General features: G+C 39.0%; 2 protein-coding genes across 2 annotated transcripts; both read right to left on the reverse strand.

Annotated features, from left to right (window-relative positions):
• Nucleotides 1-2,857: 2,857 nt before the first annotated feature.
• Nucleotides 2,858-4,589, reverse strand: LOC122997233 (androgen-dependent TFPI-regulating protein). The gene is made up of 6 exons (XM_044373266.1): nucleotides 4,351-4,589; nucleotides 4,106-4,231; nucleotides 3,918-4,019; nucleotides 3,693-3,808; nucleotides 3,059-3,210; nucleotides 2,858-2,945 (listed from the first exon to the last, which is right to left on the reverse strand). The coding sequence occupies exons 1-6, from the start codon at nucleotides 4,501-4,503 to the stop codon at nucleotides 2,908-2,910; spliced, it is 687 nt and encodes a 228-aa protein (XP_044229201.1). The 5' UTR covers nucleotides 4,504-4,589; the 3' UTR covers nucleotides 2,858-2,907.
• A 2,387-nt stretch (nucleotides 4,590-6,976) lies between these two features.
• On the reverse strand, nucleotides 6,977-16,054 carry fam83ha (family with sequence similarity 83 member Ha). The gene is made up of 6 exons (XM_044372978.1): nucleotides 15,649-16,054; nucleotides 13,886-14,337; nucleotides 13,600-13,764; nucleotides 11,698-11,822; nucleotides 7,738-11,500; nucleotides 6,977-7,631 (listed from the first exon to the last, which is right to left on the reverse strand). The coding sequence occupies exons 2-6, from the start codon at nucleotides 14,327-14,329 to the stop codon at nucleotides 7,620-7,622; spliced, it is 4,509 nt and encodes a 1,502-aa protein (XP_044228913.1). The 5' UTR covers nucleotides 14,330-14,337; nucleotides 15,649-16,054; the 3' UTR covers nucleotides 6,977-7,619.
• Between the last annotated feature and the right edge of the window lie 1,256 nt (nucleotides 16,055-17,310).

A 17,310-nucleotide genomic window follows, 5' to 3' on the forward strand; every position in this document is an offset into this window, starting at 1 on the left:
ATCCTCCTTCCATGCAAAAATGTATTTAAAAGTTTATCTGAAGCTAATATGAAGCTTCAGCCATCCAAATGAATCAAATCAAGTGGATATCTTACAAAGTATAAGTCCTTTTAGTACCAAAGTCCCTCTTTTTGCTACTGTCCTTCCACCTCAGTACAACAGTGAAACGCTGTCTGGGGAAACACAGAGGGAACTCTGGAGGACATCCACTTGATTTGTCTAACTCAGACTGCTGAAGCGTCATATTAGCTTCAGATAAACCTATAAATACATTTTTATACAGAACAAGGACTGTGGTTTTAGGAGGGAATCTTCTAATAGTCATTATTAGCAGGAGGATAGACTTGTAATACCAGACAATCAAAGATCTCCACCTACCAAAGTCTAGAGATTTCTAAATTCATGGTAGCTGCTTGAACAGCGGTGAGACCAACCACTAACAAACCTACACCCCTTACATTTTGTCAAGGACGCGCCTCAGTCTCTATCAGCGAAGTGTTTAGAGATTTGTGAGTCCAGCAGCAGGAATGATTAGAGAAAGCAAAACCTATTTCAATTTTCATATGGACACCTGACTATTGTTTTCAGACAGACTTGAAAAATTGTGAACTTGTCCTTTAATCCCAATAAAGTATTACTTAAAATAAAATAAGAATGGATACTCTCTCTAGGTGTCAGAACAAGATTTTTCACAAACCACATCAATACACTTCAAAGTATGTTTGGTGTAAAGGGAATGCTAGTGGACAGGTGGTGGTTTATTTTAGGATTTCCAAGTGATTCTCAATGTTGCTTCAAAGTGTGAAATCATAGATCATGGACCAGTCATAACTCTTCTCTTTCCTTGCTATTTGCAGGTGATGACAGAGAACAACTAATCTAAACTGGAAACTGTATTAACACTGAAAGGCATGAATGGCCCTTCTTTCCACAACAAAAGCCCATTTTACGCAGTCATTTGCGTAACAGAACATTTGTCTCATGATCACATATTTCAGGTGCAAGATTAGGTGCTTCTTGAAAATGCAGCATATCCAGTAGTGCTGGTTTTTCATGGGTGTTCTTCCCTGGTGAGTTATGTAGTCTGCTGTCTCAGAGCAGGAGAAACTTATTTGACACACATTAAGTTACAGATCAGCACACAAGCAGGACAGAACCAAGAGGAGTACAGATGTTGCACTTGCTGGGCGTAAGTAAAAACATCTTTGTAGTTTACTTTAATTTCTTTTAGCTGTGAACAAGCAATGTCAACTCGTCAGAGTTCTTGTCTAATGAGAACTGTGATTTATGTAATACTGACTGCTGTTCTTTTCAACATGCACAGATCGTTACTGGCCTTCTCTTCATCATAATGTTCTTTACAAAAGGACTCAAAAATGTGAGTAAATATTTACAGTGTTGCTGTTGTGTATGATGGAATATTTTCTGTTTTATCCTTTAAAGCACAAAATCTAAATATCAGTATTTTGCAAATGGAAACATGAATCAGATACGTATTAATACATGAATCAATCTTAACAAGAAAGAACCAAAAACTGTCCTGCAGCTCTTAGAGGAAGTGTCCATTATGAGCAAGCAGGAAATACAGTGTGATTTTCTATAAAGACTATTATCTTTGACAGGGAAATAAACTTCAAAAATCACAGTTGTCTGAATCCTCTGCCAACAACAAGATGGTGAGTAGTTATCCAAAGGTAAATGTTGTAATTATTTAAAAGAATTGAGATTAAATGTTTGACGTTCTTCTCTTCATCAGAAGGACCTGAGTGAAGAAGATGTGCATTTATTGGCCAGGATCCTTTCAGTCGGACTGGTGGATGCAGATCCAAACTACCTCCACCATCTTAAAGGCTACAGGGACCTGAACAGTTGATGATCTCCTTTGAAAAATCTGCACACTTACAGTAACTAATGGACACAAAGATGCAGCAGTTCCTGGACTGATGGATTTGTGATGACATGAGGTCAAGGCTGTTAAGCATTGTGTTTTGGATTACAACAAGTCAAGCTACTCTTGCAAGGCCCAAATTGCTCCATCATTAATGGAAAAATATGCACTTTATTCAGGCCAAACGTCAATTAGCTATAACCTCCCCTTTGCAGAGAGGGGAACTCAGCAGCGCTTAATGTGGATGTGACCATTTTGATGATGGATCCTGACTGCTCTATTATTATTACTATTATTATTACAAATTATTATTTTTGCATAACAGTGGATGAAAAGCATTTGAAATCAGTGAATATGTGGATAAAAAAGCCTCTGATATATTACATAAAATTAAAACAGCCACAGGAGGATTACATGCTTTGTTGTCAGTAGAACTTGCTTTATTGGGCTCGCTTTGGTGTTTCAACTGCATTATTCAGGCACTTTGCACTGTTGAATACCCCTTTGTTGACCTGTAAAATTAAACTTTTACATTAATATAAGAAGTATAAGTGTTACAAAATTCAGTGGTTGTTGCAGTTTCCGTAGAGAAAGCAATGAATCCTTTTGAGGCGAGACTAGTCCTACTAGCTGAACAGTAGCCACTGTGAGTACAAGTGACGGTAACAGAAGTGCTAAAGTACTGTTAGCTAAAATTCTAAACTAATGTAACAGTATGACAGTGGGCCAAAAACAGCCAAAGACCGCAAAGATACTCAAAAAAAATTGTGTGTTAAAGTTTGCTAATGTTAGCTAACAGCCACCATAAGCTACTGCTCATATCAGACCAAATATGGCTGTAAGCAGCAAAACCCTTGAGCGTATTGAATTGGACAATAGTGCACTTCATTGCTAATAAATCCACGTTTTCATTTGCAAGAGGAGGAATGTGTCATTTATTCTTTCAAAAGTTACACAGTCTTGCTTTCAGGGATTACTATTTGACCATTTTCATTTGGCAGAGAGGCTGAGTCACTGAGTCATTTTGGTTTCGCCATTATTTTGTTCAAGTCCTTACCTACAATAAAAGAGACAGAAGAAGAAAAGAGGTAGACAGACAAGGAGATTAGAGGCAAGTTAACTTTTGCTCATTTGTTTGTCTCCGGTAGTAAATTTGCTAATGTCTCTTACTCCAGACATGGCTGTTGAGCTTGTCTCCTAGCAGGTAGAGCAAGGTCACCACCGACATGTTAAAAAAGAAGAAGCCCACCAGACCAGCAGTGCTGAAGTGCCCGAGGAGGGGATACACCCAAATCCCAACTGACAAGTACACCCATATAATCCTGCAGAACATGTTCAGAGGAAAAAAAGGAAGAAAAGCAACTCTCAGAATCACCATATCTAACAGATCATCTTGTACTGTCTTGTCTCAAAAAACTTGTATGTCTTGTGCAAATATTCACTGGCACAGTTTCCACTGATGGCATTGATTATTATCACAGTGAAACACTCAGCATAATAAAAAAAAACTTGACATGACATATGCAAGTCTGTAGGCACTGTTACAGAATCAGAGCCAAAATTATAAAAGGTTCACAAAAGCAGTTTTTACCCTCTAGCTGTTTGCATTGTGAACAGATACATATTGCTGCACTGCACTAGCCTAGACTAGTCACAGTAAGAACATCATTCTTGCTATTTCAGTCAGTTTTACATGAAAGATATTAAATCAAGAGGGATGTCATTATTTCAAAAGCGGAAAAGGTTGCAATACATACATGCTTTGACATTATACTACTCTACTACACGCTGACTTGTCTCTTACCAAAATAAGTAAGCCAAACCCACAGCTCCTAATGCTGCCAATGCATGTTTGGTCGGTGGGTAGACATGAGGCTGCACCAGCACTTCTCCAAGTAAAACAGGAAGGACAAATGTGTGCTGAGAAAAGAGTTCAGGAATAACTCATTACGTAGGGTGGTTTATGTCAGGAGAATCATGATTATTAAATTTTTGGCATAAGATGGTTGAAAATGCAAATTTTACAAACCATAGCATGGTTTATCCAAGGAGGGAAGAAGGTGTCAATAGAAGCAGGGTAGACCAATTCTCTGTCATAGGCAAAGATCGTCCAGAAAAGTGCAACAACAAACTAAATGAAATGCAGAAAACAGCGAGTTAGCATAATAATAATTTTGTGTTTAACAAAAAAAGATTTTCCAAAAACTGGTTTCTCACCATGCCCACAGGGAAGGCAAAGACAGAGAAGAGAAGGTCTTTACATCTGGTCAGAGTTCTCTCTGAGTTTTTCCCAGGTTGAAGATCATTCACTGCAGCCAGTCCAAAGAATGACATTTGCAATAACTGAAACATTACAAGTGACATTATTGTTTTTTCCAATATCCTTTCTCAATATCTGCCTTAGAAATTATGAGATATTCTGTGTTTCTAGGTGATAGAGACAATGTAGACAATGTACTCACCAAATTTAAAAAAGTGAGGTATTTCCAAGGTCCACCATAAACAAAGATTCCTGGTGGTAACTCCTCTCCATCCTTAGCAGCAAGACTCTTAACAACAAAAGCATACCAGCTGAATGCAGTGATGTGGTACACTCTCCTCAGGACTGAAGTCATTCTGTTATAAGCTTATACTGACAGCAAAAATAAATAAAACAATACCAAAAACTACTGTTCCGAGCGTGAGTTTTCCTACTGCAGGCAGTGAAGGTTCTGTAAAGATTAGTGTAATTCAGCCTGAGCTTATCAAGATATCTGCAAGACAAGAGGCCCACTGTTTCTTATGAAGCACAGGAGTCCTTCTTTCATAACCAATGCACTGTAGCATGTGACTGGGTTGAAATTTCATTCACTGCGAGCTTAGTCGGTTTCATAGTGTTTTGCAAGAAAAGCCCCACAATGTTAAGTAGTAAATCAGTTTAAATGTCTTTAGGGTGAGTATCATTTGACAAAGACACTTTAAGTGTTTATTACAGGAAAGACTAGACAGCAGCAAGCTGGCAAATGTTTGTAAAATTCCTCATTTACTGTAGATCCAGAAATGACTCCTGTGTTGGCATGAAGTGTCCTGAAATTCTGATGTGTCCTTGAGTAAAACATTGAATCCCAGCCAGCATCAGGTACTCTGTTTGGTAGCTGAACTTGACCTCTGACCTCCCTGTAGAGGGGCGAATTTTTTAACTGCCAAATGTTGGAAATTAAATGGTATGATATCAACTATCATATCATACCAGATGCAGGCCGGAGATGTAAAATATGTCCTGAGGGTGGCACCAGAGGCACCAGGCCACAGGGTGGCACCCTGTTCCACAGTGTTGAGGGACTTCTATGGCTGTAACTGTTATTTCTGGCCTGAGGGTAGTTGAGATATCTTATCTTATAGACTTCACAAATAAATTATGTCATAATTTGTTGCTCATGATGTTATCAAACAATGACTTTTCAATATGCTGTATATTGCAATCAACTACAATACATCACCAAATATGTAGGTGAATAACTTACCTGTGAAATACTATTTTATAAAGTAGGAGCTGGTCACATTTGCAGCTCTGTACACCATCTCAGTAAGTAAAAGAAGTGAAATACATGTTCAAAAATCAACATGGGCATCTGATTTTCACGTCATAAACTGAGAATTGTTTAAAACATCATTAATTCTGGAGATGTTCACACTTTTTACATGTCACAGTAAGAAAAACACAGGTGTAAATTATAAAGTTAATGATGACTGAATTCCATTTTGCTGATTCAGTTTCAGGGTCCTGATAATGTGCATGCTGACTCACTGTCACACTGTCATCATGTATTATTGGGACACTTAAATAGAACAGAGCCATCATCAGTGTTATTAATAACACCTGAGCTTCTCCTGCTATGACAAGTCAAAATGTCTGCTGCGAAAAAGGCCTATGGTTAATGCTGATGCAGCAGATGCTAAGATATCCTGACTATTTGTCTTTGCAATGGGTGGAACACTGGATCCAACACTTTCTATAACACAACTTGATAAAATTCTTTTCTTTAGACCTTCCCTGCTTATTAAATGTCCACTTCTTTCAAACTACTGCCCAACTTTGTCAATTCGCCATTAACAAAAAACTATTAATTATTACTATTATTAACATAAACATTTTATTTCATATAACTATACAAAGCTACTGTCCTTCAAGATCAATCCTCTTCACTTTAGAAGAAAATTGTTATAACAACTTAAATGACAATATGTACATAAAGCTAATGAATTTAATATGTGAATTAATAAATTTTTCCTCATTGGAATTCAAACATTCAAACATTTGACACACAGGAGCCAAAAACCCCTAAAACACATTCTATGTAGATATAAATGATCCTGATAAGAGACAAGTTTTTAATTTAAAAAAAAAATATTTATAACAACCATAAATCCTTTTAAAAAGTGTAACTTGCAGAATACAACTCTACATATAGCTGTGTAAATTCTTTGTCGTTTCAAAATTTCTTGTTTAAACAGGTATGACAGGTTTTCATTCAAAAAGGCACATTTTACAGGTTCAGGCAAATTTTCAGAGACAATTAAAGGGTTGGTTCAACCAAGTTACAAAGAAATAACTCATATTCATATTTTCTCTGCAGTGGAGTCTAGCCATGCAGGGCACTTTGGTTTTATATGGTTAAGTTTTGATCTGACTCTAATGTTGCACAAACAATATTTTTTACCTCCATTGTTTTGTTGTAAAATATATCTCAAAATCTGTACAAATATGGGTTAAGACTGTCATCTCTCCAGTATTGGCATTTAATAAAGGAATTAATGGCTAAAAAAACAATAAAAAGAAGAGTAAGTATCTGCATGTCAATGTACCACAGAGGTAAGCTTGAAAATATGTTCTTTTGTGCGTGTAATTTGGTTGAATAAACTTAACTTAAATTGACATAACTGACACCTTAAAGATTCTTACTGTATTAAGTGTAAGAAGAGAAGAGAAGAGAAGAGAAGAGAAGAGAAGAGAAGAGAAGAGAAGAGAAGAGAAGAGAAGAGAAGAGAAGAGAAGAGAAGAGAAGAGAAGAGAAGAGAAGAGAAGAAAAAAACACAATACATACTGCATGGTGTGCAATGACTTATGCACTAATCTCGGTTCATAATCTCAGTTTTGTTTATGTTTGATTACAATTTCAGAGAATTAAACAATTACAATTAATTTACATCAGAACATTAACAGTCCTGCATGGATATGAATTTACATATCCACCTGTTTCACAAAAACACATTTTTATCAGCATCTTTGTTTAAAATGATTGTCAAATACATGACAGCATACTATGATACATTTTTACAAGCTCAGGATACTTTAGATTATCTATTACACTTGAAAATCACATTTTGACAGAAAACCAACTAATAATTATGTAAACGCTGTCAGTGCTGTAAGAAAAAGGCAAGGACAGGCCACATAACAGATACTGTCGCAAACATTGCACTTCACCCATGTGGTCAGTAAAAACATATTTGATCACACATACATAGTCTCAGTCCATGTAATTTTCACACTGGAAGAAACTTAGTGAATCACCCATAGAAAGAAGCCCTTTGTTGATCACGACATTTCTGTATTAATTTGTATGAGTTTCATCCTGTAAGTTCATGTCTTTAGTGAGAAAATGTCTTGTTCATCATTTCCCTTTTCCATTGTATTTTGCATTTTCTTCTATACATACTGATCATCCTCACAACTTTCTTCGGATCCCTGTTAAGGTGCCATCTGTGAAAGTAAAAGTGACAAAAAATGATTTACCACAGAGGCAAACAAATTTGTATCCTAATGAGTAGCTGACACAGAAGCAATCTTACTATTAATGTATTCATACCTCAAAGCGACTGTAAACTTTCCTCTCCTTCCTCATGTTCTGGAGCTTCTCCAGCAGCTCCTGGCGCTCCTCAGTTGACTTCTGCGGCCCTCTGCCAAGTGACGCAATCCTTCTTTCTTTCACACTTTTGGCGTTTTTGTCAGCTTTATCTTCTTTCTCATCATCTGTGACAGGAAACTCTTTGGTCGCCTCGTTCCTGCTTTGGCTATTTGCAGAAATTTGCCCTAGCAGCAGCTTTGTATCATCTCTGAGGTTGCTGCTTGAGAGCACTTTGGCTGTTGACGAGTGGTAGCGAGACTGGGTTGATTTTGGCTTCTTGGACTGTGGTGACAGAGGAGCAACTTCATCTGATGCAACCTCTGCCACCTCGCAGCAGTCATTTTGCCTTGCTTGGTCATTAGATTCCTGTTTGCTTACTTCATTTTGATTGTCTATATAACTATTATCAGCAGGTACAGGTGACTCTTCAGGTGTTGGCAGATCAGGCTCTGTTGTGACTAATGTGACTATCGAGGTAGGCTCAGTTGGGCTAGAAGAATATTCTGTAGATGGGTGCATTGGAGCTTTGTTTGAGTCTGTTGGAGTCTCATTGGATAAAGAATCAGTATCTGAGGAACTGTGCAATACAAGCATGCTCGTTTCTGTTCTTTCAGCCTCAGGGGACATGACAGATCCAACTGACTCAGACATAGGAGAAGAACATGATACTGTTTCAGCAGGAGTGGGAGAGCAAGATCCTGTCAGGTTAAGTTCAGAGAGAGAGTTTGCTTGTGTTGGTGCATCTTGAAGACATGCACTTGTTTCAGATTGGGAGGCATCAGGAGGAATGTCTGGATTGACAAGAGACCTAGTTTCTGATTGCTCAGGTGAAGGGTCTCCTGGTGTAGAAGTAATGGGCTCTTTTTGGTATGGTTTATTACTACTTTCAAGATCAGATACATTGGGTAAACACAACTCGGGTGATGAAGAGCTAAGGCTCTGAGGTGTGCTATCAGCTTTGACATCCTTTGGTGATGCAAGAACAACACTGGAAGAAACCTCAGATTCCTCTGCAATGGGGCTGTTTTCTGATTCAGGAGCATCTTTTTGTGAATCAGGTGAAATCGCACAAGATTCCTCAGAGTTTATCTTTGTAGTAGACTCTAATGAGGAGGGCACTGAACCAGCAGCATATGCATCAGGTGAAATATCAAATTCCACATGAGCAGAGTCAACTACTGAATGGGTATTGGGTGAAGTCGACTGTAAAACAGTATCTAATGGAGCTTGAGTAGATTCTGTCTGCATGTCAGACGAAGCAGTAGATATTTGTAAAGCTTTGTCCGCTGATTGGGAGGATTCAGGTGGGGAGGGACTGAAAGATTCCTGTTCTCCTATTTTGTCAGAAATTGAGGACAGCATGTTGGAGGCTGGGGTCAAGCTTGAGTCTTCTTGGGTGACATTAGAAGATATAGTCTCTGCTGGAGGGGAAAGAGGGGCAAAGCTGGAAGCTGTGGGACTTGGGGTGGTCTGAGGACTGAAATCGGGCAAAGTGTTTTCACTTTTATCAGTACCTTGCGCAAGAGATGGAACATTTGCAGGTGTGTCATTTGTTGTTGTAGGTGACTGACAGGGGCTACACTCTTTTACAGCAGGTTTTGACAGCTTTTGGTCTTCTGGTGGTTCACTCTGAGGGGCTTCTGTTTCTGCAGAAACAGGCAGGGATGCTGCTGATTGGATGTTCTTCATCTCTATTTTCTCTGAATCAGTTGAAGCTCTGGTTTGTTCCTCTTCACAGCTTTTAGATGTATTGGGGTCATTATTGACCTGCTGTGCGGTTTGCTTTTTGACAGACGTATCAGCAATTTTTTCATGTGGTACAACTTCCTCATTTTTAACAGTTGTGTTGTCTTTCAGATAAGTTGGTGCTTTCATTGGACCCTTCTCTGCACTCTTTTCAGCTCCTGCAGCCTTTGCAGCTTTGCGTTTGGCTGCCAACTCTTTGAAAAACTTGAGCCTCTCAATAGGATCATTCATATCTACATAGAGTGGAGTGAGCAAAGATTTGGGGGGTTGTACTATTTGATCAGTTTTGGGCAACTCAGCTTCAGAAGGCTTGGATTGGGGCATTGATGGGACATCTAATGGTTTTAATGACTCTTGTACCTCAGGGGTTTCTGGTGGATTGTTTGAATTCTCGTCTTTTGAAGATGAATCTTTCCCCTCAGCTTTATTGGTTCCATCGTCTGGTTTGGAAGCTTCTAGTGCTGAGTTATCAACAGTGGCTGACTTTATGTAACGACTCCATTCAAAAGGTCCTCTTGCAGCGGATCTTTTTTGTCCCAAAACCTGAGAAACAAAAGGTACTTTTGTCTGTTTTGCCTCATCTTTTTCACCCTCCTCATCCTGTTGCCCTGCAGCAGTTTGGGTATCTTGAGAGGTATGCTGATCCAGAGAGCTGAATATCAGAGAAGATCTTAACCTCGAGCTCCGCGGTACTGCTGCATTGTATTTCCTACGGAACGACTCCTCCCTTCGAACAACACTAGTCTTCGGTTCCTTTGGTTCTGCTTCCTCTGTCTTGTCCCCCTCAGTTGTGGATGACGATTCTGAAGGTGTTGGAGTCGTTTTGGTTTCTGCTGCCACAGTAGTACTTTCATCAGGCAATTCCTTTGATTGCTCTCGCACAGTGGGTTTGACATAACTTGGCATCTGACTTGCCCTGCGTAAAGTAGGAATCTTAAACTCTCTGAAATGAGGGATTTTAGGAACTGAAAAGTGCATGCCTGGTGCTTTTTGCTGTATGGGAGGGTTAGAGGGTTCTTGTAAGGGATCTGGTACCTGAGGTGGTGCCAGTGGCAGGCCTTCATCTCCTGGATTATCGTATGCACTGAGGTACGAGCTAATCCTCAAGTTTCTTAGCCCCCGTTTCACCATGGGATCCTTGCGGTCAGTGATAGGCTCCTGGAAAAACTGCTTCTGATCAGTTGGATTTGAGGGTGTGGGAGAGGTTTGACATGCATATGTCTGGCCTAAACTCAGTCTTCTAGGGTAAGATGAACTTAATGGTAAATCTGCTGAAGGTAGTAATTTCTCTGAGCCCTGGTCAAATTCTACATTTCTGGTAGATGATAAATAGTTAAGCACAGGGTCAAAGTTATCCATCTCTTGTGGTAAGCCAGGTTCAGAATACTCATCTGCTGAATGACTTGACTTGTCTCGACTCCAAAATTTGTCATAGCCACTGTAATCTGCTTCGGGTCCTGGCCCTGCATGTGGCTGCTGGCCCCTGTCAAACTGCCTTCCCTGGGTCTCAAGGTCTGGCAACCCCTGTTGCTGCAGGAATGGGTAAGAGTGTCTGCCATGAGTACCTTCAGCATAACTGTGCCGTTTGAAGGTGGGATTTTCCATCACAGGCATCCTGGAGTGACCTTGATCAAATAAGGGATCCATTTGTGACTGCTCTGATGGAAACCTACTGTACGGATCTACAGGGCCATGCAAGGATCCCTGCCTTTTAAGGGGCATCATTCTCCAGTCTATATCTGTACGTTCATCATCTGGACGAAACTTCCTGGGGTCTCTGTACAGTGAAGTTCTTTCACGTGGGTATTGCATCTTTTGTAGAGGGTTAAAATCTTCCATTGGAGCAAGCACATTTTCAATCATCAGCGGCTGCGACTGAGCAAACAGAATCCGAAACTCTTCATCAAAAGTTGAGACAAGTTGTCCAAGGAAAAGGTGTGCCATACAGCGGTGTAGCTTCTCAAAAGACCACATGAAGCTGGACAAAGACATGAAAATAAGAAGGAATTACTAAACACTAAATTCATTGCAAACTCATGTCCAACCAAGTGTGGTGTCTAAATAAATTCAGAAAATTAAACATAAAAATCACAAAATAATCACAAATCATCACTCCTACTATTTTGTTGTGTAATGTGTAGAGGTATGGCTTTCTGTTGCAGTTTCAAATCTCACCTGTAGTTTCCACTCAGCACAGCCCTGCAGTCTGTCAACATGAAGCGATCCATCATCTGACCTTTGAAGGATTTCCCTGAGCGGCAGTGGTACGTGATGCCAGATACTGTTCTCACACGTAGAAACTGCAAGACATGCATCAAATCACCTACGGTTCATACTGAGCAGAATTAGGAAATGCAGAGGTGTTCATGTTCCAAATTGTAATTCAAGCTACAGCAGGTGGCAGCATTGCATTAGCACTGCCACTCCGAAAATAGGGAGATAGAAAATGGCTGTTTTTCAAGTTCCTCTTCACAGCTATATATGCAGTATTTAGAAGTTGCTCAATATTTGTGGTTTCTATGATGGAAAAATACTTTATTATCAATATTTACTGTGTATGTCAGGTACAAATCATATAGATTGACATCATTGCGATGTACTTATGCCAGATTTATCCACATGGCTAATGTCTATCTAACATCTAAACAACCATATAAAACAAACACATCATAGTATTACAGGCAAATACAAGAGGCATATATCACACATAAAGCATACATATAACATACAACATGTAAAGAAAATGACAGACAAGAAAAAGTGACACATAAGACAAACATGACATGACTCATGACATAGCATATAAGATTCATACAGACTTGACAGACATTGATGGATGAAGATAAAAGGGTTGTTAAATATAATGTTCACTGTTGTTTGTTCAATAACTAGATTTTCACATGTCCAGCAAAGGTATGATAAGGTTGTTAGTTCTGTCAAGTCAGTTGGAGGTGTGCACCAACCATGTGATGTTTGGAAAGAAAAGACATTATGACATTAAGATATTTTTTCCTTATTCCTATAGTCACTTTTACCAACAGCTGTAGTGAAGCTACTGTACTTGTACTTTGCTTCACAAATTCAATTAGTATGGATAGAGTTAAAGGATAAGGCTGGTGACATAATAAATATTCCTTATTGTCAGCAAATCCCATGAAAAGACCAAAACCAACAGTGTGTTGGTCTGCCTATCAAAGCCCTCTGACTTCCATACTCTGTCTGTGACACTCAGACCGAAGTTCATTTGTTCCTACTAAAGAAATAAATGTGTAAAAACAGGTCACAAACAGGTCACAAAACAGGTCCTTTTTAAAAAAGGGCTAAATATTTTTTTATAACAGCTGGGCACTGTAGTTTTTATCAAACATTATTCAAACAGGAATAAATAGCACATTTGTTGGGGACTATTTTGAGCTGCAGATTAATACACATTTGGTTCACTACTCAGTGTTTACAGCAGCAGGACAGTGTATATCTGATTGACTCAAAATATACTACAGTGCCTGCGTTTACCATCATGAAGGAACATGTCAGCCAGTGCAACAGTGTGGCTCAATAATGTGAGCTCTACAGCACAGAGGAATAAGCTATATCAGGCTTTTGACAATACTTGTTAATAGGATCAGTTCATTGTTGGTTTTGGTCTTTTTGTGGGATTTGGTGACAAAAAAGAAAAACACAGAATATCACCAAGCTTTTCCTTTAAGTATCTAAAAACACACTGTAACAGTGCATCGGCATATATTTTATTTTGCTTCTATAGTCAAACTGTAGTCAAAGAGTAATGAATATAAAACTAGTTAGTTGAATGTTACTGAAGTCACTCAAGAGTTCTTTCAAATTCTTTTCTATTAAAATCTTCAGGTTCCGACCTTAAAACCTTTCCAAAAAATGGTTGGAACCTCTGTGGTGGGTGGAGGAGTTGTGCTGACTGGGAGTGTATGAGGGGAAGGAGAAGGAACGTAATATCCTGGGTTGGTAATGGAATTTAAATCTGTTTCTGTTGTGTTGTTATATAACAATACAGCTTTATTACAGTCCAAAAGGAATATATTTTATAAAACAACATGAACTCACTTGGATGCTCTGTAGATTTATTCTGCAGTTGGACACCATGTTAATGAAGTGATGTGCATTCTGCTCGTCTAGGATAATATAGACGGCAACATTCCTCATGGCAGCATTGAGAATATCCCTAAACATGTCAACATCAGTAAACATGTCCATCACTATGGCAATCACCTAGGGAGATAAAAGCAACAAACAAGACTGATGTGAAAACAAAACTGTTATAAGTTCAGTAACTTCAGAGAAAGATTAGTCATGTCTAAATCTACAACCATAATGAAAGTGAAAGACCGACCTGCTGAGCATTCTTAATAAGTCGCCGTGCCTGCTCCTTGATACTCGGCATGTAAGGCTCAGGGGGGTTAATTAGAGTGGTGACCTCTGTGGGTCCATTGAAGTGATGCAGGTGAGGCCAGCCAAGGTCCAGGCCCGGGGCATCCAGGTCCGAATGGATGGGCCAGTATGTGTCCGAGGAGCCATCACCCCCAGTCTCTAGGAAATGGTGTTCCTGGTGGTTGCTCTGCTGAGGGACCTGAACAGCACTCCGAATATAGTGAATCTCAGGTGTGGACAGGAAGTCCACCTCATCTACTTTTTGGAGGAGCTCGTAGTATCCCTCCAAGTCCTCCTCAACCAGTGCGTCAATAGCCAAGCGGTACTCTTCCCGATAGTGAGGAGCGAGGTAGTTGGGATCCAGGGGGTCATCCCCAGCAGAGGAACACTGAGAGCGACGTGCCATACTGTTGGCTGAAGAGAGACATGGGATATATTTATTGTACATAATAATTTTCACTCCACACATTTATTTCAGAGACACCAAACAACCAACAAGAGTGTCATCTAATTAAAGCGGAACGATAATTCAATTAGAGATGAATTAGCTGATTAAGAATGACAGCAAATTTATCTATTGCAATTTTGACAACCACTTAACCATTTAAATCCTTTTTCAGAAACAGACTTCTAGCTTCTGAAATGTGAATATTTGCTGCTTTTCTTTATCTTAAATGATAATAAGCTGAACATGTTTAGGGTATGGACTGCTTGTTCAAACAAACCAACACATTTTTAAGACATCATGTTGGGTCTTGGGAACTTGTGTTGGGAATTTTCCACTATTTTCTTTTACTTATTTATTTTACTATTGTCATTTTACTGACCAAACGATAAACTGATAACTCAAGAAAATAGAAAGTAGTAAGTAGTTGCCTCCGTAAATTCAATATCATTGGTTATCATCCTTTACTGGAAATGTATTGTGTATTGATCACGTCATGTTGTCACTTTATAAAGTTCAGTGGTCCATATTGATTCCAAGCAAATAGTAACTGAAACTATTAAACAAGTCATTGTAGTTTTCATTTTACATGTTGCAAATATTCTGTCAGATGTAATGCACAATATTGGAAGAAAGTTAATTGGATTTGACATCAATTTAGCAATTTCATATTTGATTTTGCGTACATCTGTAATATTATGATATCAGAAAAACAATCTTCATATCATGATATTTATTCCAACCATGTCAGCCAGCAACAAAGCTCACTTCTGGGTCTCATTATACCTCACAAGAGATGGGGCCCTTATCACAAGAATCCTCTCAGTTGTAATACTGTACTAGTAAAAAGCAAAAAAAAAAAACGCAAAAAAAAAAAAAAAAAAACGCAAAAAACAAAACAAAACAGTATGATGAATGAGGGAAGATCTAACCACAGGATCGATGGTTATGGGTGCGGCTCCTCCCTCTGGACAAAAACTCACCATTTGCAAGTTCATGTAAAACCATATGTAGGAAACGAAATAGTCCAAACTAAACACTACAATCACTATAGATAAGACAGAATAAACGCTTCAGAAGATAAATGGTTACTGGTATTTCAGTGGTGGGGGTCCGAATCAAAATATTTTTGCCCACTGAGGCCGAAAACATTTCAACAAGATCAGGTAACACTGAAGCACACGTCAGGATACGCTTGCCATATGTCACACATATTCTCCATGTAACCATCGCTCTATAAAAGACTACCGTACAGCTCTGTCGTTATTTGGTGAACTTACCCCTCTGAAATTTACTCGTCAAAGTTTCGTCATCTTGCCCTCTTCACCATGTTTTCTTCCACAACATGTCGCGCTTCTAGTCCAGGTGGGACATGCCAAAAGTTTTCAGTTCCATTGCTTTTCCGACGTCACCCAGCTAAACCAGTTTATTATCATGCTTGAGGCATGTTGGCGAGAATGTTTGAGGCAGAGCGAACAGACAGAGAGAAAAGTGTTGTCGACAAATCTCGCCCCGCCTCGATTACAGCTCCACAGTTTGCTCACTTCTGCTCTTCACAGCTCGTGTCCATGCTGAACTCTGCACATCTGTTATCTGTACACAGCTGGCTAATTGCTGCTATCAACTGCGGTGGAATTGCTGCGAGGCTATTTAATGTCATTCTTATGTAAAGCATTTATTGTATTACTCATACATTATTATCCATTAATTTCAGATTACAAAATACATATAAAAAAACTTTTAGGTTGCCAGATTGCAAATTATCCCTTTGGTTGGTCAACAGTCTAAAACTGATGAACTAAACAGCTAAGGAGATTTTTCACAACCTGGCAACCCAGATTTTTCCATCAAGTTTCCAAAGCAGATCATCTTTCATAACTTAAGAGCTGTTAATGCTCCTATTCACCAAGTATTTTCATACTCTTGTGATAAAGCCCTGATAATCATCCGCTCATACAACTGACACGCTTACCCAGCAGGGCCAGCTACGCTCTTTTAGCAGACACTTGTAATGAAAAATACTATAACTCTGTCAGCAATTGTCAACAAATCAAATCTGGGGACACAGTGCGATTATTCAATTCTGAAAATAGAAAAACAACAATAAGCCGTGCTGCTCAGTATTTCTGTGTGTTACCTGAAGGTTGATAAGGACTTGAATCATCATTCTCTCCAAACCTGTTTCCACAGGGGTAAGGGTCATAGGTCATAGGTCATGCTATAGTAGCAGGAATCCGAGTCCATGAATATTTTGTACAGCTCATCAAGCAGCCTCCTCTCCAGACGTTCCTTCTCTTTGTTTTCCTTTACCTGGAAGGCAGGGGAATACTGGATTGGGCCAGTGGACATAAAATGTCAAAGCATGACAAAGCAAAGAAAGAAAAATCCTGACTTAAAAGCCTTTCGATGTGAGAAAGATAAGAAAGGTAGTATGTGGGTTCGAAGATGACAAGACACTTTCATCAAATGTACAGAAACAAATACCTTTTTCTTGATGGGCACACCCACATTAGATTTGATCTGGCTTAAAGTTTTCATCAAGAACTTTGACTCATCGGGAGACTGGGCCAGTTTCTCTGGTTTGTCTATTCCAAAGTGATGCTTCTTGCAAGGCTGAAAAAGAGGATTTTCTATCAAATGTATGTAATCTTATTAATTAACAATTTCATAAACATAATAGTGATGTTTGAAAGATAAAAAGGGCCAGTTTGGTGATGATGACATAACTGAATTTGGTACCACATTGAAGTTCTCAAAACAAAAATTAATGAGATTCAACATGGAACCCTGGTGCACCACAAAAAACACTACTACTACTAATATCTCCTAAACTACTACAGTACACATCCTAACAGCTGTAGGATTTCTCTGCACAAAAAGGTGTGGTACAAGCACATGTACAACAGGATGGGGTCTAAAAGCGTATCCAGGATCTTCCTAGT

This window comes from Thunnus albacares, chromosome 14 (genome assembly GCF_914725855.1).
Source record: "Thunnus albacares chromosome 14, fThuAlb1.1, whole genome shotgun sequence".
NCBI lineage: Eukaryota > Metazoa > Chordata > Actinopteri > Scombriformes > Scombridae > Thunnus > Thunnus albacares.